The sequence below is a fragment of the Cydia splendana genome, chromosome 22 (genome assembly GCF_910591565.1).
Source record: "Cydia splendana chromosome 22, ilCydSple1.2, whole genome shotgun sequence".
In the NCBI taxonomy this organism is placed as follows: Eukaryota; Metazoa; Arthropoda; class Insecta; order Lepidoptera; family Tortricidae; genus Cydia; species Cydia splendana.
Genome location: NC_085981.1, coordinates 8,780,347 through 8,803,903, shown reverse-complemented (window position 1 = coordinate 8,803,903; position 23,557 = coordinate 8,780,347). Strand labels below are relative to the sequence as shown.

The 23,557-nt window shown below is 37.8% G+C and overlaps 2 protein-coding genes and 1 non-coding gene across 3 annotated transcripts in view; all 3 read right to left on the bottom strand.

Moving 5' to 3' along the window:
* LOC134801495 (uncharacterized) overlaps positions 1-23,557 on the bottom strand; it is a 148,377-nt gene that overhangs the window by 25,254 nt on the left and 99,566 nt on the right. Inside the window, exons 2-3 of the mRNA XM_063774104.1 lie at positions 18,917-19,078; positions 7,481-7,597 (exon numbers count right to left, since the gene is read on the bottom strand). Coding sequence (XP_063630174.1) covers positions 7,481-7,597; positions 18,917-19,077 — 278 coding nt within the window. The 5' untranslated portion in view covers position 19,078. The remainder of the gene's footprint in view (positions 1-7,480; positions 7,598-18,916; positions 19,079-23,557) is intronic.
* Positions 1-23,557, bottom strand: part of LOC134801485 (uncharacterized) — a 234,132-nt gene that overhangs the window by 162,266 nt on the left and 48,309 nt on the right. The window lies entirely within an intron of this gene.
* On the bottom strand, positions 17,216-17,319 carry LOC134801674 (U6 spliceosomal RNA). Its single transcript, XR_010145712.1, has one exon. It is a non-coding gene; the product is annotated as a U6 spliceosomal RNA (small nuclear RNA).

The following is a 23,557-nucleotide window of genomic DNA, read 5'->3' as shown; positions in this document are numbered from 1 at the left end:
AATGTATACAAGAAAACGAATTAAGAAAACAAACAAAACAAAAAGAAAAGAAAAACATAAACAAAGTCCCCCGCCGCGTCTATTTGTTTGTATGTTCGCGATAAACTCAAAAACTACTGAATGGATTTTCATGCGGTTTTCTCCTATCAATAGAGTGATTCTTGAGCAAGGTTTAGGTGTAGGTATAATTTGTTAACTCGTGCGAAGCCGGGGCGGGTTGCTAGTATTTTGATACGATTCTGAACTTCGCTCACGTTGATTGATGCATGCTTACCTCTTAAGGCCCAGCCATCAAATGAAAAATCGTTAGTTATCGAGTTGCGGCTTCTTAAGATTTTATATAATTGCCAGTCGCAATGTATAGCAAATCGCATGCGATTGTCGGTATCGTAGAAGCCATAAGCTGTTGAAAAACCGGGCAAGTGCGAGTCGGACTCGCGCACGAAGGGTTCCGTACCATAATGCAAAAAACGGCAAAAAAAAAAACGGTCACCCATCCAAGTACTGACCCCGCCCGACGTTGCTTAACTTCGGTCAAAAAACACGTTTACACTTAAATCTTTATTCTATTCTGTTTTTAGTATTTGTTGTTATAGCGGCAACAGAAATACATCATCTGTGAAAATTTCAACTGCTAGACAGTTCGTGAGATACAGCCTGGTGACAGACGGACGGACGGACGGACGGACGGACGGACAGCGGAGTCTTAGTAATAGGGTCCCGTATTACCCTTTGGGTACGGAACCCTAAAAACCAGTTTAAAATAGGAACAAGTTGCGAGAAAATACGGTAAGCAAATGAGACCAATGGCTGTTATGGCTGATAAGCGCGGCGGGCAGTAGAGTGCTCCGTTAAATCAATATAAAACCCTAGTCATGAATAAAGTGCATCCATTATTGAAATCCAATTAAATAACGTAGCCTGTAGCGTCAGGCTTCTGATTGGTCGTTAATGCATGCGAGAGGCTGATTGTGTTTTAACAGTTTGATATTATTTTCATATTATTTAGACACGAATTTGGGTCGTAACACAGAATAAATAATAGTACTAGGTACAGAAGGTTCACTCTCCGACAAAACGCGTCTATTACGAGAGATACAAGCGCAAGCGCGAGAAGGTGTCCGTTCCATAGCGGTCCGCGATTCTACTGCTAGACACCAACACTGGTGTAGCCGCATGTATTTGTAGCGACGCGACGAAATCGCGGAGTGACCCACGCCTGGTCGTGGGTGCTTATAAGCAGTTCGAATGTTCAGGGGCCTGTATGTTCGTGATTTTTTTTATATCTAATGAAAGTTGTTTAGTCAGGTCTCGAAACTATTAAATTACTAGACTGAGGCCTCTTCATTGCGTTTCATATTTTTGTGCAACCGTATTTTGATCTAATAAAGCACTATAACTTTTCAAAAACTCTGCTAGCTGAACCTACTTCACCTTAAAACAATATTTATGTCATAAATAATAACATAGTATTCACAGATTGTGTCACAAGCACTCTTGACACTGCTAATTGTGTTGGTAGCCCTAAGGACAACTGTGTTCCGCCCGGCGTCGGAAATGCATCGATGCAATCTCCAAGGTGCACAATGACGTCGTTACACCCACACACAGACAAGGCATTCTCCAGACTGAGCATAGTAGCGCTACCCCCTCTGCTACAAATATACGGTAGTTTTACTCCAGTTTTAATCCGTGTCTTTGAAAGGACCAATCACGGCACGGGACTCGCTCACCTCGTCCCCCGCTCCCCTGTATTTTTGGCAGCATCGGTTTCATGAAATAATTGCTCTAAGCTCCGTCTAGGGATTCCTAGTCTATGCACCCACACGCTCAGTTAAATGCGTTCCGTTCCACGCAGATAATCACGGCTTCGCTGTAGGTTGACATCTCTTGACAGGTAATTATTCAGGTTTCTTGTAATCATATGTAATGTCATTGAGAAATGATGAAGCTTAGAGTGTTCATTGTAAGAAAAAACTAATTTATTAAATGTGTTAAGCGCAAACTTATTTATGTTATTTATATATTTTTGTGAATTTTTACATTATACTGCAGTCGAAAGCCGGGTATTAAGGTTCGCCCACACCGCTGCTTAAAAAACGGTGACGTTACGGAATCGCAGAGACGCATCGTAAATGTCACGATTTTAACGTATGTCCTCATAGTGAATTCGTAAAGTTTACGGCACGTCACTGCGATTCCGCACCGTCACCGTTTTTAAGCAGCGGTGTGGTCGAACCTTTAAGCTTTACGAGTACAAGTATATATATATATATATATGTCGGGAATTGTGGGCGTATCATACTATCGGCAGCACATCAGAACCTTCAATCGTGGATGACGAGGGCCTTCAATGAAATACGATGTTCAACTCACAATCTTTACTGCACACGACTCATTACAAATCACAGCACGCGATACGTTTCTTATCTTAAGCAAACCAGTGGATTTGACCCAGGAACGGCCACAGACGTCATCCTCTCCCGTTCATTCTCATCGTGCTCCTTCTGAAGATTGATTGACAGCATAACTTCAATTGTTCTGGATTTCAATTGTTTTAACAGCGCACTCTATGACGTCTTGGCGGAACTGCGTCGAACGCCACTCAGGTGTACGTAACACCCTAGTTTGCTCTATTTGTCAAGGTTTGCATGATAAAACGCCTCTTGAAGGCGACAGATGGCACATTTCAGCCATTCTCCGACATATATGTAAAAATTTAATTAAAACCAGTACTGTAGCCATGAATATAATAGACAGAGTTAGAACACTTAGTTTAACTAAAGCTTAAACTCTGAAAAGCACTGCTTTATACACTAAATACCAAAATGCAGTTCAAAAGGCAGTCCTGCACAATCGCATTAAACCCGCTGCATTCGCGGCGCAATCTGCGACCCGCACAATGACGTCATTATTGTCGTGTAGCTACAGATCCCACTTTGTAAAGACAGCTTTATTCTGCATTCGAGTGAAGTTGAATGAGGTACTAGTTTGAGTTAAGAACTAAGGAGAATTTTTTCGTCTATTTTGTAAATGCCGCTAGCTCGTTAGCGAATTGAATTGGGATAATGATTTTTAAAATATGGTTCATGATTTTTCAAAATGTAAGCCAGTGAATGATTTGACAAATATGGTAAATATTATTTACTGTTCCTAATCTCGACGGATACGAATCGTGTCAATTTATATGGAATACCGCTTATTTTAGTCCTTGTAAATGTCATGCTGAAACTATAACATTAAAATCAACATATTATATGTATATCTACATAATAAAAAACAACAACATATTAAATAGTTTCATCTAATGTTTTATTTACACCTATTTACTCGAAATAATATTCCGCTAACTTCGACCACTATAAAACAACTATAACCTAACTAACTTTTTTCATTAGTTCTTTGGGGCAGATTTCTCGAACGCTATTAGACTAATATTATTAGTACAGAGGGTGGAGGCAAAGAGAAAACTCTTTTATGGGAGAATATTTGCAAAAGTGTCCAGCTGTCAGCTATAATAACAGTTCCAAATCTCTCAGAGTAGCGCTAGAACAGCTAAGAACGTAGGCGTTATTGACGGAGTTAAGCGCGCTGTCAATTATGTATTTGAATTTTTTTATCAAATATTCTAGGTACTATTGTGGCGTCAACTATTTAAGGGTTTTTGATGGACACTTTTAGATACATGGACTGCTTTTTTTTGGATGCCTTTTTGGTTTCCTTACCTCTACCAAAGGCATATGTAACTTCGTATAAGACGAATAAAGTCTAAGGAAAAAACGTGCCTCGGAATGCAAGTAAAAGTCATTCTCGAATAGATGCCGCACACACCTTTAGCCTATCCTCGGCTAGATGGCGTGACGACACCGTTTCATATTTAACAATTTTAACACATAGATATCAGTGAATGAACATGGATCAAAATGATATAAAAATAATAAAATCATTTATCCATATATATACATTTTTTGATAACTTTATACGTTTTCATTTTGAGTTTTAGTCGTGTGTCGATACATGGCAGTAAATTTACAGTGACTACAAAATTTACAATGACAGGACCCCTCTATACTATCTATTCTTTTTGCCTCTACCTTCCATAACACTCCACGAACTGTCAAACCGTATGGGTTACCATGGCAACACACTAATAATATTAGACTGAAACCGTTCGAGAAATGGGCCCCTGTTTTATCCTCTTAGTGCAACTCACGGCGATTTTCCCTTATAAAATACCTTATTGTGAACAATACAGTGCTGTATTGTGACAACAATAACATTGAAACTGCGCTGAACCTCGACTCCAGTTGACAAACGAAACAATTGAATTTACTGCAATACAGAAGTTTTATCGTTTGAAGCTGTATATTCCGTGTTTTGGGCCGGTAAAAGATAACAATGATGTAAAAGCTTTTGCCTCGAAATTGGGAGTTCTGTTTTGTGTACCTTTTTAGAATTTTGGGGCTTATTTTTTTTTTTTTCTCCATACCTATTTGTTGTTTGGTGTGTAACATGAATGTATATTATACAGTTATTTAAGAAATACCGCCATACAATTAATAACGCTAATCATCCGTTAGCCTTCGCTCGTATGCCTAGCAGCGGGGTTGTATATCATGAACCGTAGTTAAAGTTCATTTTTTGACGTCAGTTCCTCCCGTCCCTGTAGACCCCAGGGGGCCTTGTCAAGATGACAATCGTACATCAAATAACGCTAAACGAAAAAAAAAAAATAAGGATGACAGATGCTACGAAAAGTTACGTGGCTATTTTTATACAATATTTAAGTCTCGACTGGGGTTTTCTATCATTAATTGGCATCTTGTTTTCTCTATTGAGTCTCCTATCAGCTCATTCAATGAATACGTAAATTTAAATTTACCTGTGTATTGAACATTTGGATTCCATAAAAAAACAGGTCCTATTGATCGCCTTGGACTACATAGTCCCAATGAGTTATCAATGGATAAAGGCTTCTAAATAAATAATACAAAAAAAACAACGGGCAGAAGTGAAAACTCAATGACATTGTAACAGTTTTTCGATCAGGTCACGTGTCCGTCTTGCGAAGCGTCTTACGTCTTACGCTGTCGCGAGTTTAACATTTTTTCCCCATCACAAAAAGAGTACAGCGCCGCTAAAGAAGTTTTCACTTCAAAAACGATAAGATTGACACCAGAAAAAAGATGTCAATTTGTGAATTACCCCATTGAAGTTAGTTTGACATAACGTAATTCTTGTTCTTATTAGTAGGTAGAGTCAGACCAATAAAAGTGTGCAGCGGATTTGATAGCCCACGCGGTCGAAGTATTATTTTGAACGTCAAACTTCTATGAAAATTTGACGTATAAATAACACTGGCACTGCGAGGGCTATCAAAATCGCTGCAGACTTTTCCTGGCTTAACTCTACACGTCAAACCATCATAGGTTCATTGGCTATGAGGTATGCTTTTATCCCAAAGAACCTCACCCTAAAAGTATCTTTATCTTCGCAATTTCCGTGTGCCCAAAATCCAAATAGGTTGCCATTTGCTCTACAATTTTTACGTGACATGAAATAGATAAAATCGAAAATCACGCAGCATGTTTCCCGATCGATAAAGGCGAGGCGGGTGGATGTTTCTCGAGTGTAACCATGTGTGTTTGTATACATTTTATACCTTTAAACGAGCAGTTCTTGCAAATTGCATCGAAATCGTTAGAGCCTCTAACGATTTCGATGAAATTTGCTATATGGGGATTTTCGGGGGCGAAAAATCGATCTACCTAGATCTCTTCTCTGGGAAAACGCGCATTTTTGAGTCTCCCTGATATTATCTATTTATTATGCACACCATACAGCCGAAATAGCAAGCAAGGGGTCATTGGATTTATATTATTCGTAGTTATTTGATTTGTCTTAATTAAATTGCAATCCTGGTTTTGTTGTCAGTTGGTTTTAGTAATATAACGTTTGTATCTCCAGTAAAGCATTCAGTAAAAAAATAAAGTTACCGACAAACTTATTCAATAGGTGGGTGGCATTTACAAATATTAAATACAAATGCACTCATGCGAAATATACTGCAGCCACGTCCATTTCGTGCGCTTTAAACTTTAAATTACTTTTGTGGTTTTCATACAAAATGCTTTATTCGTGTTAGTGCTTTTGGAAAACTTTGTGTGATGGACTAAAGGACGACTCACGTTAGACCGGGCCCTGTCCGGGCCGGAGCTTTCGGCGCTTACTTTTCTATGACATGACAGGTGGTCATGTGATGCTTTCCACGATGCGCCGGAAGCTCCGGCCCGGACACAGCCCGGTCTAACGTGAGGCATCCTTATTGGTATAGTTGCTAGGAGAAACTTAAGTAGGTAGGTACCTATACTATACTCTATTTATAAGAAATATTAGGTGTTCATTATAATAAAAGTTTTGGTGGTATGATGGACAAATAAGTGACTTCCAGAACATAATTGCATTGAAATATCTATCTATTCAAAACACGCACTATTTATTTAATTTTATTTTTAAACCCACGATGCGTTTTTGGAAGGGTAGTAAAGCGCTAGCGAAAGAAAAGTCTTTTAGAAATCGATTTTTGCTCATGTCGTCTCGGATATGGGTGAATATGGTATCGATGCATTCAGTGTAATACCACGGTAGGGTAGGGTTTCCACGGAAGACCAGCGTCAAGATATTCAAAAGGTATCTTGACACCAAGCTGAGTTTAAGTGACGTTTTTAAGTTTTTTTGTGACATGATGAATTTCCGTTGTTAAAACGTCCTGAATAATTATTCTATTCTGTTCTAATCAAAATTCCTGGAGCCAGAGGGGAAGGCTAAATGGGACGTGGATGGACTTAATTAAGAAAAATCTTGAGTGGTGCAATATTTCTGACGTTGCCACTTCTAACATCGAAAAGTGGAGGACAAAAACTTTCTTCTACCTACCTTTAGAATATCCCATAAGCTGGGAGTAATAATTGCTAAGGAGAATAAGAAATCATTGCTTTAGCAATTTAGTGCAAAAGTGGGTCCGGATTTCGTCAAAGGCACTCGGGCGCTGCGCATCGAACCACAAAATTTTCGATCCTTTCGCAAATGGATCCCGAAAATCGAACTAGCAGTTCAATCGCCAGACCTCGGTCCTGCTGCGAAAACCGAAAATCGTAATTTTGTTATCTGCCATCTATCATTCTTGTTTATTCGAGCGTTAAAATGCAAAAAGAGATGAACGAACGAAAGAAATGGTTACCGGTAGGCCCTCTGGATGTACCGAAGTATTTTAACAAAAAAAACGTTAAAGGTAGTTTTTTATTCAAGTAGGCATATTACAATGCGCTTATGAACGTCAAATAAAGCTACACCGGCTCCAACCCTACACCTCTGCCTCGAGAAGATTTAAATCCCCCGTCAATTGGAGGAGCGTATCCCAATATGGGACCGGCATCAAATTCGGCGGGCCACATCTTTTCAAACGAGTTACGTGACTTACCTCGGCGCCGCCCTCGGGAGAGCGGTGTATGCGGGCCACTCGTTGTACATGAGCGGGTCGCGGAACGAATTCACTTCGTTCATGATTTCCGGCGCCCGCGCTTGCCGCTTCGAAAATCTGTGGGCAAAAAAAAACATTTATTTTTATTGTTAGGTGTTAGGTCAGTGAAGTTATTACCATCAACTGTCAATTATCAAGATGATGATGATACATAGATGGCGCTACTGCATCCCCTCTTCATTTTAGAGCTAGGTATAGTCGCCATCAGATATATCGGAGCGGCCGAGGTGCTCAAAAATATCTGAACACGCACTTAACGCCTTGACAATAGAGGCGTGTTCAGATATTTGTGAGCACCTTGGCCGCTCCGATATATCTGATGGCGACTGTACAGATGTATTGCATAATTATTTTCCATCGGATTTACACGAAAACGTACGTGTCTTGCTATTTCAGTCAGTCTCGCTACAAAAAGTACTGAGGTTGACTGAAGAAGCACGACAAATACGAACGTTTCCGAGAAAATACGATGGAAAACAAATATGCACTACATCTGTACAATTATAGCATCTTCTGTCGATAGCTGTCACATGATGCTATTGACAATGAGGGTTTCCGCGATCGAGATTTTCACTAGATGGCAGCACTGTGACGAGGGGTCTTTTTGATAGCTGCTGTCAAAATCCACCAATAAAAAAACATGGTTAAACATGATTGGTGGATTATGACAGCTAGACCTCTCGCCACGGTGCTGTCATCTAGTGAAAAACTCGATCGGAGAAACCCTCATTGATGATATATGCGTAGTAGGCCTCTATAAAATTGTACTGTCAGTTACATAAACACAACTTTTAGCTAACTTTTATTGGATATCGGTTCCCAAACATCGCCCACGCTTCAAGAGTGAGCTTTCAATTACCCTCGTATGTGTGCGACTTTCCTAAGTTACATGACGTCATAACGCAAAAATCAGCAACAGTGCCTAGAATTTATTATGCAAAATATGTCCTCTTTAGTGCAGCGCCTTCTTACCCTTTGAACTTGCTCTATTAAACGCATTTCCTCAAAAGCTGTATAATATTACGGTTTAAAGTTGCACACATGTGTGGCATGCAGCGGCATAGTTGACGCGCCGCTAGAGCAAAATACTTCACGTGCCTCGTCGCCTCGACATCGGCATTCTGATTGTACAGCTTTGTAAGGTGATGCCTTTGCGAGCGCGTTACACACGTTTCCAGCCTTTCAATACATTCCATGTTTGCTGTTTAGATTGTATATTGTGTAGGTACCTACAATTTTTACGACGATTTTTATTGATAGGATTTTCAAATATCTTCATCTCGCGTCATCAATGCGATGGATCACATGAGATAATTAGGCCCACTTGCCCCATTCCACTAACCAGCGGTTAGACCGTTAACCCAGTGTCAAATTGTACTGGTAACCAACCGGTTAACCCGGGGTTAGTGGGTTGGTACAAGTGGCGCTTAGTGGGGTAAATGAGGCTCCAAGTCTTCAGCTGTAGCGTATTTTGTCTGTTTCTCTTCTCTACCCTAATTCTCATTTGGTTATAATTTATATATGATGGTGATATTTCCTTATCTTCTGCGACAATATCTTATACCTACCAGTATCATAGAGTAATATAAGTAGAGTGGTAACTCCATACATCAGTTTTTTTACCAAAACGCGCGTTATTTCGTAGTCGACATCTAGCGTTATGTAGCGGAATTTATCAGTACTGCTACCCCTACTTGACACCAGATGTCACAAGTGTGGCTACTACTAAAACAATTTACAACTAATATTATAAGCAGAAGGGGTTGAAAATAGAGTTCCAGTTAATCCGGTTATAATATTAGTTGAAAATTGTTGAGCATTAGAGTTTTCGTTCGCCGAGACATCTATTGTCAACTAGCAGGACTGATTAATTTCGCTACATGACGCTAGATGTCGACTACGAAATAACGCGCGTTTTGGTAAGAAATCTGATGTTAAGTTACCACTCTTTCTTTACATATATTACTCTATAGTCAGTATTCATGTATCCAGAATTTTAATAACAAAACTTCCGTGAGACACAGACATATTAAATATATTAAAAATGGGTCACTCACGGACTCACGACTCATGGAGTGAAACATGTCGAGCGTTTTTCGAATTAAAATACGTGAGTTATATTTAATATATCCAGAATTTATTTAGCCTTTGTGTATCTTTGTATGAGGCTTCTTTGTCAGATTTCTTTGCAGCCCACATAATAGAAGATTAGTCAAATTGATATTGGGTCGAAGTGGAAACATAAAAGGGTTGTTTACGGTCCGTTCCGACCAATTTGGTGATTATACGGCGTTAAGCTGGGGGCGTAAAAATTGATACAATGTTTGTGGTTCACGCAAATGGAGTTTGATTTTGTGGATTTTCATGTAGCTTTTGTTTGGTTCGAAAATGATCTTTATCAAATATCGGTGTTTGCTTATTTTTAAATTTGTCATTATTTTTGGACTGTTTGATAAAAAATTTATTTAATTACAAACGATTATGGCGGGGCCACGTGACCGCCTCCATACATGAGGCGATAAAACACCTATTATCTGTGTCCGGCAGGGACAGATGGGTACACACATCTATTTTAGTTGCTTATATAGTTCGTTTTTTTAGCATTAGAAAGAAGGTAAACAATCTTGACGTGTCTTTTTATTAAAAAATATTGAAATATGCTTTAAAAAATAGCTTATGAAAGCAAAAGAATGTAAAAGATCGTATATGAATAATTCTAACATAATATTTGCTGTGACTTATTTTTCAATGGTGATTTTTAATAAAAAGACATGTCAAGATCGCTTACCTTCTTTCTAATGCTAAAAAAAACGAACTATAGTAGGGGACTATAGAACATAGTGGTAAAAATACGAATTTGACACTAATATACCTAATTGTCAAGACAAGATAAGAGTTTACATAGGTACAGTAAATATGTGTCAAATATGTTTTGGAGGTTTTTCCACATTTACCATTCACGAACTTTGCTAGACTTAATAGTCTTTACCGGCCGCTTTTACGACGCGCATGAAAGTTAGACGTCAAACAGGCCGGCAATATGCAACTTTGCGACCACAATGTAACTTCGCTCTACGTATCCGTTTCCGCCTACGCCTGCGGGGATGTTAGTATTCAGTCATCTGATTGCTTTGATCATATTTAAAACTTAGAAACTGTTACAGTGGAAACCGTGGGAATGGTATAACAATTATTTCTAGCGTGGGATGCATAGAACCGTATAGTTAAATTGAATTTTCTCCTCAATGCAAATAATAAAATCTCTGTTTAAAACATGGTAACCATAGGTTAAATGCTTGTACCTAATATATAATCAATTGTTGTAACTTTTATAAAAATTCAAATAATTTAAAACTATAGTGCCTTACCAGAAAAATCACGGTGATTTTTGTTTCAATGCAAGTTTACTTTTTATTTTTACAATTGTTTCATATTTAAGTCGTATTAAGTAGACGTAGGAAGTAAGTTATTGAGTAAACACTCAGCCTCGTGGCTTCAATATAAACTTTATAAACTGTTAAGGCACTTTGTTGAGAAATCAACATCCACAACAGTATATTGGTTACTGGATTATTACCCGTTGCGTGGTAAATATCGTACATAACTTTTGATTTGAGTAGACTCCGACAGGCTCCGAACGCTAACTTTGCTCTGATTTAAAAAAGCGGCCAAGTGCGAATCGGACTCGCCCATGAAGGGTTCCGTAGCAGCAAGTAACACAATAAAATTGCGGTTTACGATTTATGAGGTATTAAAAAAAACTACTTACTAGATCTCGTTCAAACCAATTTTCGGTGGAAGTTTGCATGGTAATGTACATCATATATTTTTTTAGTTTTATCATTCTATTATTTTAGAAGTTACAGGGAGGGGGACACACACACACACACACACACACGTTTTACCACTTTGGAAGTGTCTCTCGCACAAACTATTCAGATTAGAAAAAAATGATATTAAAAACCTCAATATCATTTTTGAAGACCTATCCATAGATACCCCACACGTATGGGTTTGATGAAATAAAAAATTTTGAGTTTCAGTTCTAAGTAAGGGGAACCCCCAAAATGTATAGTTTTTTTTTCTATTTTTGTGTGAAAATCTTAATGCGGTTCACAGAATACATCTACTTACCAAGTTTAAACAGTTCTTATAGTTTCGGAAAAAAGTGGCTGTGACATACACGGACAGACAGACAGACATGACGAATCCATAAGGGTTCCGTTTTTTGCCATTTGGCTACGGAACCCTAAAAATGAGCTGGTCGCAGCTGTGGTCACTCTTGGGCAGCAGTCCATCGTCGGTATAATTAATGTATTGGCCTTCCCAATTCCCCATGGCTTTGAGCTGGTCGCAGCTGGGCCCGTCACTCGTGGCAAAGAGAATAGAGGCGGATTGTCAAAGTAAATTATGTAGCCACTGTAAATTTACTGCCATCTTACGACAGAAAATAAAACTGTTAGAACGACATTTGACTTTGATCCTTATTCTTTCACTGATATGTCTTACCTTATTAAATATTAATTTAACGCCAGCATCTACTCGACTATGGGCCAAAGGTATGGTGCAATCTTTTCGAGCGATGGCGCTATAATCTTCAACTTACTCTTGAGTAGATGGCGTTAATATTAATATTTAACAAGTTAACACACATCAGCAAATATCAGTGAAAGAATAATGATCAAAGTCAAATGGCGTTCTAAAACTTTGAATCTTCTGTCGAAAGATGGCAGTAAATGTACTGTAGCTACATAATTTACCATGACAGTAACTCTCTATTTCAAATTCTCTTTGCTGGTGGGCAGTCGGTATATATAATCGATCAAGCAAATCTTGTCAGTAGCAAAAGGCGGTAAATTTGAAAAATCGCGGATTAGAAACACTGTTTTCGAATAATTCCAATGTGGTGTTTGTGTTTTATCTGTGGAATGTGGATCGTGAATGTCAGCCATCTTGTTTGTTTACATTCTGAATCGTTGCTATTTCAAGAGAAATTTCTGCTGTCACCATTAAATACTAATATATTAAATAAGATTGTGCATGAACTTAAGCAAAGTCAAGGTGCCTACAATGTACAATCATGCTCGTTGATCGTAAATATTTGTAAAATTTGAGGTTATGATAATGACATATTTTGGTCCGATGTACATTGCTGCCTTTATTGACAGCGTTTTACACAAAAATAAAACGCTAATTAAATAACTTACCATATTCGAAACCTAAGAATAATATTGAGAATGGCAACATTGTGTTGTCGGTCGTATTGTCCTTTTCTAGCATATACGTCCCTCTCTCTCTCTCACATTCCCACCACAGAGCAGTTGGTTTTGACAGGTGTTTGACAGTTACCGCCAAAACAAATTTCCAAGTCATTGTCTCAAAATTATACATATTTACACCAGGCAGGATTAAAAGTTTAGGTTTCGAATATGGTAAGTTATTTAATTAGCGTTTTATTTTTGTGTAAAACGCTGTCATTAAACAACTGTACCGATATTCGAAACCTAAGAATAATATTGAGACGTGTTTGTTATCGCCTGGTGGTGGGAAGACGCCAAGCCAATGTGATTATACATGTACTTATTATGTATATGTAATACATATTATTATATTACGTGTGTTTAATTAGTTATGTAGTACACCCTTTATTTTAACACCTGTGAGGAGAGAGGTATTATGTAAAGCATACAATTTGATATACCATTATATTATGTTACTAACTTTACATTTCATATACGTACTTAATGTACTTATAAATGTTCAAAGAGAAAAAATGAGTCACCACAATGGTGCTATACTTAATTAGTATGTGAAAACTAGGTAAAAGAAGATGAGATAAGTCAGTCTACTCTTCAAGGAGCATACAACATCTGTGGTAAGGAGTGATGTAATTCAAGTATGAAAAGAATAAAATCATAAAGTACTCGAGTAGTTTTTATTTATAACTCCCAATTATTAACAAATTTGATAATAATCATCTAGTAAAGTAAGCAGTTGCAGGAATATAACAAGGACAAGACCTTTCTTATTTTCAGAATCCCTCGGGATTAAGTAGACGAATATTTTAAATATTCGTTATAATTCACTATCACTACCCACAAAGTTAATATTGGGTACCTACTTACTAAAATGTCATAGGGAATTACTGAATTCCTTTAATGACTGTGAGTCAGTGTGAGCTATATACTTGGTTATAGCTATAAAATGCATTTAATCCTTTGTACGCTTTACTAACGCGAACGCGAGCTAATGTACCTAAACAAACCTTACTTAAAATTGTGAAGGTTACTTTGAGAGCTTAAGCCATAACATAACACTCATGTGGGCACGCCTAGTTATGACGCTTTTTGGTGCTATTGGCGTTCAAATGGTTAATATAGAAATGCCACAGAACCTTATCAATTATATTTGTAAAGGTGCAGGCTCATTCTGCTTATATTCATGTTTAGCTATCATCAAGTGACCTTAATTGTACTCATTAATTTCTATATATGCAGTAAGAGTAGTTTACCTTATCTGGTGCCTACTAGTAGGCATAAGCTTGATTGGTTCTGAACGCTAAAGTGGTTTAATTTATGGAAACCATTCATAGCATTGCTTAATTCTGAATATTCAGTTTCCTCTTTCCAGTGTGTAAATTATTAAGAATAAGGTACTTAATTCGAAACCTTAGCTCATCGCATATGTGTTTTTAACCAAAATGCAAATTTGTGTGTTTATTTAGTGATCATACATTATTTGCAATAACTGTGCGGACCATGGGGTCCCCGACCTTTTGCCGGGCACCCGTGGGCCCAAAGCCAACAGCGCAGAGGCCCTTTAAGAGGGACCTATTTCATCCAATGCTAGAGTCAACACTTTGTCGAATCTATTTGATATTTATGTATACTTATCCTCCTTATGAACTAAGGATAATTGTAACTTTTTGATATCAAATATACGCCGAATTGTCAATTATTTTATATTTTGAAATACATATAATATTACTGGATTTGGACCAGTGTGCTTTTGAATACTATATTTCTGGCCTACTATATAGGGTAGTCTATTAGCATCCCGCCTCCTGGAAGGCAGACTTTTTAGATATACAGTAGCGCTAAGTGTGTGGACCTAGTTTTCCGACACTTGACTGCATGAGATTATAGTGAACATTTTTTTTTTCAGGTCTCGGGCAAGAAGGGTACCTAGATAGGTTGAGGTCCTTAACTTGTGGATTTTGTAAGAGCAAGACACAGGCGGGGTGTAAATTAATTAATCCACCATGTTTCAAGAGATTCATGTGCAATTGTGCATTGATGCCTTCAGGTTACGCTGTACAGACAGACTAACACTTTGGCAGAGTTTTGCCAACATATAATAAATGACTGCATTTGTTTGGGTGTACATGTTCCACACCAAAGACATATTTACATATTTCAATCCATTTTTGAAAGTTTGGCGTTTCAAAATAGCTTCGCCTTTTCGCAAGGCGTGCTCCTGTTTCTCTATTTTATTGTGCAAGCGAACAGTATCACAATGCTATAATTTTGTATAAATTGAGAACTAGAGGGTCATGCCCTAGGCGTGACCGCCCAGAAGTTGTGCTAGAACCTTTCGTGCAAACAATTCAGTCACTGTTTTTAAAAACCTTTTGTAGTGGGTACATTCCACGTTCTTAAATTTGTTAAACGTGTAGTATCAAACTATGACAAGTCATGATAAGTGAATTAAGCGGTAACAGTATCTGGTCCGTGCATAGAAGCACTTGCCCTTGAGGTTAGGGCATGGGTAGTTTATAATAAACTTAATCCGTGCATGGGAGCACTTACGATACAGGTGGTTTAAAACTTCCAGGGTCACAATACAGACATAAGGGTGTAAAATACATAATTCATAAAGGCCCGTTAGGCCAGTTTTGTATATTTTATTTCAAACATGCTTGTGCAGCACCGCCAGCACATAATAATTTCCCATACCATGGCAGTCAGGGATATAATAATTAAATAGGTATGTAACCTTGGTCATATCGTGTACATAGGTAGGTACTCGTAAACATATTAACTGAAAGACTAGTGCTCTCGAGGCAAATATAATGTATGCAACTGTGAGCTGCTTTTACATTGGGATCATATGTATTTATTTCTAGTCTGCCTTAGCAGGCCTAGACTTCAAAGGTTTTTAGATATTCATAGGGCCGTTAAACGGACCTTTTGTACACCTTGAGCAGGATGTTTGTTTCACACTATGAGTAATATATATTGTAAACATAGCTTATTTCAGAATGGAATCGTAAGCTCTGTCGTGTCGTGAGCTTACCGAGCCTGATTTAATTAGAGTCCACAGATTATCTGGACCTTGGAGGATTGACCACTCCTTATTCTAATTATCAATATTCTGCCTGGGCTTATAGTCGAAATTCAGCGACTAAATTTCTTAGTATTATCTATGCCGCCCAAGTTATGAGGCTTAGCGTCTCCAGACCACAATTTTATTTATATATTAGGTTGCAAAGATTTTATCATCTTTAAAATAAAAATGAGTCGAGATAGGCCTGGAATCGTAGGTTATTTTTTACCTTTTATGATTTTAGAAATGTTATTGTAAATAGTAAGTAGTTTTCACTTTTACCACAGTTAATTAGCCCAATTTTGGGTTTAGCCAACAGGGTGTTCGGGACCCTTAGAATAGATTGGTAAACAGAAATGAAAACTCTAATAACGAAGCCTTGCCTATTTCGACTGATTTTTACTCAAAACATTATTTTAAACCCTTTTTACTTTCTCTAAGAAGAGATATTTACAAATTCATCTTTGTAATATTTTTCTGATTGTGGCCTACTCGCTCGCTTGTGTTATAACCATATCATTTATATTTCTGTGAATATGTCTGACATGCCTTGCGCAGGCTTACATAGGTTATAATATCATCATCAATAATTTGACGTCAGTTTGTGAACGAATCAAAGATTCTTTGGCACACCTTACGCAGGTGGAAACATGGCAGCCTTGCGCAGGCTTAGATAGGTACATAATATATTGGTTTTATCACAAATAACATGACGTTAGTTTGTGAACGAATAAAAGATTCTCTTAGGCACACCTCACGCAGGTGGAACCATAACAGACATAGGTTTAAGAATATCATTCAAATCAAATACCCTGTGGGTAATATTCCCTTAGTTGCGGGTTCCTTGCTCGACAAGGTGAAAGGCTTTAAGCAGGCTTTAACAGGCACTTTTAGACAGTGTCATTCACGGTGACGCGCAGATTTGCCAAAACTAAACTTTAACTCTACAGTTAACTAATATAATTTGACAATATGAACCAAACCATGCGTCTTCGTCAATGAATCAATCTAAAGATTCCCGTATCGTTAATGCCCTTCCAAATCACAGGCTTCCGATTTTATTTGAAACGTTTACAAGTGTACTATTTATGTAGGTAGGTAGGTAGGCTTAAGAATTGACCCTCTTGGATGTAGTTACGTATAGAATTAATAATCAAATTATTCAAATCCAAAATAACACAAGCACATATAGCAACTACATGCAAGAGTTCTTTCCTTAACCTTTTTAGGCTGTAAGTACCTGCTAAGTTATTTATTTAAGTAGGTACCTATTACCTACATTTTAACCAATTTTTTTTTTTTTTTTTTTTTTTAATCAATGATCTAGTTGGAGAGATATAAGTTGGTAGATAAAGAGTGAAATACTTCACGATTTCGCATGTCATTCTTGCGCAGAGCCATGCTAATCTCTCTCTATGTCTAGTCAGATTTAAGTTTATGTACTGCCGAAGTACTCACTTTCCACAAAAATAAATGCAATGTTTGCGATGTAGGTTTGTTCGTTACCTTGTGTCCCTCAGAGCGGAAATAGAAGCCCCGCGAAGCGGGGCTTCGTCGACTCCTAAGCGGATACACATTATTTATCAGCAAGTTTATTACCAAAAAATAAATTTTGCAATAAATATTATATTAACCCGGAACGGGATAAAAAGACAAATTGCTGATAGATACTTGGACAGATAAAACCTACACGTCTATAAGCTTCTACCTTCATACGTAGGTTCTACGTAACACGTATTAACTATCCGATCCTTTCGTATTCGAAAACACAAATCACTTGAAAACTGAAGGGTATGCCTCCACAGATCACCATTTAAGTATTAAAATTTCAACCGTTATTATACACACACACAAAGATTTAAACTAACAAGACTCTGAAGAGACTTAATGTAGGTATAAAATTAAATTATAATGGTGACACGTGCACGCTTTACCAGCTCGATGTGTTTTCTAACATGTGTTTTAGTATTTTCATTGGCATAGCCACGGTGCGCGCAGGCAGCCTTTGAAAACACTTGCACATCACTATTCCGGATCGTTTTTATTTGCTAGATTGTTTAACGGACAATTAAATTTAAATATTTATTTCGAACGGCAAAAGCCGTTAGAAACTGTTTTTCAATATAGTCAGCTAAACTGGGGTACAAGTTCAAAAACTCACCAGCAGTTTAGCTTCACGACCTTCCAGATGGAAAAACAGCAAGCCAATGACTTGGAAATTTGTTTTGGCGGTAACTGTCAAACACCTGTCAAAACCAACTGCTCTGTGGTGGGAATGTGAGAGAGAGAGAGGGACGTATATGCTAGAAAAGGACAATACGACCGACAACACAATGTTGCCATTCTCAATATTATTCTTAGGTTTCGAATATCGGTACAGTTGTTTAATAGCGCAATACTGGTCTTTGAGTGTTGCCCTACTTCACCTTGCTGTACATTGCTACTGACATACTTTGCTTGACAGACTATATAAAGTACTGTCAGCCGGGTTTCTGAACGAGCCGAGCGCGGCTGTCATCGGAGCGGGCTGTCAAAACAAGTTGGCTTCCCGCGCCAACATTAGCGTCAGTGTGAGTGGTGTGACCATTGTCGAGTACCTATTTAAAAACTCAGTAAAAAACATTTACTCAAGACCGCAGGCCGCCTCCGGTCGCTTTTACTGTTATTATAGTTCGTTTTTTTAGCATTAGAAATAAGGTAAACAATCTTGAGTTGTCCTTTAATTGAAAAACACGTTTTAAAAATAAGTCACGGCAAATATGTAACAATTATGAATCTAACACGATCATTTATATGTGACCTCCCACGGGTAAAGGTATCTTATGGCGGTTGGCGCTTAATACGCTATTATTAACGCCGCTCCAATATTATTGCGGCGCTATGCGACGTAAGCGCCAGCCGCCATAAGGTACCTTTTGCCGTGGAACGTCACATATTCTTCTGCTTTCATAAGTAATAGTTACTGATTTTTAAAAAGCGTTTTTCAATTAAAAGACATGTCAAGATCGCTTACCTTCTTTTTAATGCTAAAAAATTAACTATAGTACTGACCTCCACATGGCCTTGAGCTGGTCGCAGCTGGGCTCGTCGCTCTTGGGCGGCTCGCTGACTCGCACGCGCGAGCCGCGCGGGAGCAGCCCCTCGTTGTCGCGCTGCGCAAGCACTGCGTACGCGCACAACAGGGCGCCCCACAAGCGCCAGTACCACGGCATCCTGGGGACAAGGGGGTGGGGTTTAGTTGCTGGATGCTATATTTTCCACGGGCCTAGCCAAGAAGATAAGCGGACGTCGACAAACGCCAAACGTAAAAAAAAAATGTATCGGTATGACGAAAAGACGACAGATGATGGTAACATTCCATTTCTGACCGCAGCTGTACTACTGGTACTGAAAGCGTCGGTGTTATTGTCAATTTCCATAGTAAAATGAACAGTAGTGTAGCTGTCGTTGGAAATGGACTGTCACCATGATACGTGACTATTTCCATGCATTATTTAAGTTTCTATTGGCGTTTTCTATCAAAGATTATTGATCTTGGCTGGGCTTCCTGTGTAGTATTTAGTGTTTTAATGATACTCTGGTTGTGAGCGACGCAATTAGGCCCGGCTTCGGCCCGGACATGGCTCGGTCTAACGTGAGTCATCCTTAACCCGTGCGAAGCCGAGGCGGGTCGCTAGTTTTGAATATGATACACTGGTTCGATTGAGCAGTTAACTTAGAAAGTAAACATCAATGGGAATACGCTGCCTGCAACAGACTCGTTCAACTTTCACAAGCATCGGCGTGTGTGTCAACGTGTGGACTGTAGAGTTTACAACTCGATATACCTATGAAAAGTAATTGATATCGCTTTTGAAAGTGTCTCGAGGCCGTTTTAATAAAATATTATTATACCTACTCTTAGCCCGCAGATTAGTATTCGAAAGTTTGCGGTAGGTATAGAACTTTACCGAACGTAGGCACCTTAAAAATGTATCTGGACTGTCAAATATCCCAACCACTCTTTGCCCTAATCTAGCAACACGAGATGAACTTGTTGTAAGCATTTTTATAATAGTAAAATATGAAGCGTGAGGGACACCAGTGTAGGATTTGTGGGTTCGTTTCACGATGACAAAATAGCCAAAATTATGGAAACTACTTTTTTAAAGAGGGCGGTACATCCACAAAATACTAGCATAAAGGGACGTGCGGAGAGTGCAACAGCTTATATCGACAGCTTTAAAATTTGCTCTAGTGCTGTGAACTGTCAGGGCCGCTCCCGCGCACCCCGCCATCCCCGTGCGTCCCCCTAGCTTTGACAAACGTAAAAACTGGTATTTAAGAACTTAAATCTAATTGCGTCCCTCACAACCAGAGTATCATTAAAACACTAAATACTACACAGGAAGCCCAGCCAAGATCAATAATCTTTGATAGAAAACGCCAATAGAAACTTAAATAATGCATGGAAATAGTCACGTATCATGGTGACAGTCCTATTTTTATCTCACTAACAGAGGTAATTCAGTGCTAAAGTGTCGGGACCGCACCATGGTGCGGGACTCATGAGTCCCAGCTATAGAGGTTTCCCACTTATCCAGGTCCCACTAAACCAAATTTCACTGTATTTATTTTACCGCGTTGAAATTTCCTGGCGTTTATTGGAATGGAAATTTCTTGAATTGTACTTTGTCTTGAGCCATTGACTCGGCTGCGATAGTCAAGCGAGTGGAATGACATTTCAGAGAACCTTCTCACAATGCGGTTTATCCTACTCCTACTGACACAAAGTTCTGTTTGAAGGCTGACAGCAGCATAACTTGTTATTTATTCTATCGTGCAATAAGCGCCATTGTGTACGATTGATAGGTACCTATTCTATGTCACATGAATAAAATAATTGAATATGTTGTGAAAATACACTTGAATGGAAGTTTTGCGTTAATACTATAAAAGAAGCAATGAATTAGTGGCTTTAAAGTTAATCTATCTAATAGAATATGTTGTGAAAATACACTTGAATGGAAGTTTTGCGTTAATACTATAAAAGAAGCAATGAATTGGTGGCTTTAAAGTTAATCTATCTAATACCTTTAAACGAGCAATTCTTGTTTATTTATATATATGTATATATATTTCGGGGATCTCGGAAACGATTTAGATGAAATTTGCTATATGGGGGTTTTCGGGGGCGATAAATCGATCTAGCTAGGTCTTATCTTTGGAAAACGCACATTTTTGAGTTTTTATATGTTTTCCGAGCAAAGCTCGTATAGTCTGGATAATCTGGAATAGTATATAGTCTGGCAAACCAAATTTGTCAGTACAAAAAGGCACGAAATCTAAAATTCTATGAGTGACCAATACACCTACGCGCCTAACTTAATTTTTTTTTAAATTTGCCGCCCTTTTCTACTGACGGAAATGGCTTGGACTATAATTATTTGGGACTTTTTGTCGACGCATTCACACCTTAGTTCCCTTTCAGTTAAAACTATGTGTGAAGATATAGGTACTACTAAATTTATTTATTTAATTATCGTATATATAACAATAGTCCGACATGAAATTTAACAAAATTATCGAGGGCGCCGCTTCCTACGTAACTCTCACATTTTCACCGTAAAATGCAAACATGGACAACGACATGGCAACAATTTAGTATGGTATTTTTTAGTTGGTTCCATTTCTTTCATTTCAACTATTTTATGTCGCACTATAACTAAGATTCAACAAAAACCACGCGTCCGGTTCGCATTTTCCCATTTTTATCTCGCAACTCACCAAAAACAAAAAGGCCCTGATTGGCACTGAAGTGTTTGCTAAACAGGAAAACACCTCTTTCTGGCCTTGAGCAAACAAAATGTGGACGAGTTTTATTGCCCTCCGATAGACGTGTTAATGAAAAACGGTGAAGGCTATGGACTGTATTTATGAAGCTGCAGTTTATTCGAGTTTTTTTTCTTTGGAATGTATTGTAACATCCCCAGAACTGTATCAATGCAAATTAAATTATTTCTGATTTCTGAAAAACCGGCAGGTAATTTTATAATTAGGAGAGAATAAAAGATAAGGCTGTAAATGAGTACATGGAATTGAATTTGTAACGAAATATGTAATTTTATTTACTATTAAATTGTTGATTTGTATTTTAAACATGACATTTTGTTCTTTTGTTCATTTGTGATATTTTTATCTTTATTTGACATTTTAATGACACTTACAAATTATTTACGTTGACATCGACTTTAATGTTAACTTGGTTTATGTTCAATTGTTTGACATGTTTTTCTTTGTACATGACGATCCTTATTGGGAGACACAATTAAACTTATTATTTTTAATTAATTTATAATGTAATGTTTGACGATCATGATGAGAAGATAAACATAATTTTGACGAATGCAGCAAATTTATAGTGTAATTTTCATCTTGAAATAAAGAAATCTAAATCTAAATCTATAAAAAATGTATGAACGAATATATTGGGCCAACTTTAACTTTTAAACCTTTTGCATGGCATTGTACATATATGTGTTTTGACTAAAAATCATTTCAGTTATATCATCGTACACTTAGTTATCTGAATTTAGTTTCCACTCTAAAGGAAATGGAACTCAGCGGGTGGAAGGTATGTTTTCCTGCACGCGCTGGGAAATATGCAGGTGCATTAATATCTCGGAAATTGAGTTACTTTCTTCACGCTCGGTAAAAAAAAAAATACCGGGTGTGGCATGTAACACGAGCAATAATTAAAACATAGATTGTACTCCTTAAACGAGGACACTTTTGTTCAACAACTTTAAAAAAATATGAAGTATTTAGACTCGCTATTTTTATACAAAATAAATATTATCTTCAATGGACGCCATCGCCATGCCATAATCATTGACGTTGCTTGTCACGCCTTAAACATAACAAAATTCGCAATACACTGCGTCTTAGAATAAACTTTAAAGTGTATTAAAAATCAAACCCCAAGTTATTTTTAAAAGTCACTGAACAAATGTTGGTCTAATTTTTATATTTTTATATTTTTAATATTTGGTTTAATTTTTTGCTCATATTACAGGCCACACCCGGTATACGTAGAGTATCAAATTTCCTTTGGTCGGAATATCGTTTTCATAACACAAGTTGTACTTGTTTAAAAAACGTTTTGTCATAAACTTGTTAGTCTTTTCTGGATAGCTAATATTAGGTACTTGGATTTCAAAAAAAGGTCCCTTCTGTGGACAAAACAATTAAAGTTAACGTCTCGGGTACATACCTACGAGTATGTATAACGTTTTTTCTTATTTGATTCTAAAGTACTGAAAAAATATATCCTACCTGTAAGGGTGCAGCGTAAAAATTAGCTTTAGATTCGCGAAAGACGCGAACGAGTTGGAACGAGTAAACCACACAATGAAATGTGTATGACCCCGCTTACCTTTAACTAAAGCGAGATTGTCCATACCGATAATGTATGATTTAGATAAAAAAAAAATCTTTTTTCAGAATTTCAAGTTTCCTATACCTATGGTGATACGGTATGACTGATTGCAGATGGTCAAAGAACTTTCTCGATCAACACCCAAATTTTGGCCGTGTCAGTGACACCCTCAAAATCATCGACAAATTATATCTAAGGACTGGCCTTACGGGCACTAAAAATGGTACTAGTGCAGCGGTGTTACTCACGAATTCGAGCCAATCGTACTGCCTAAC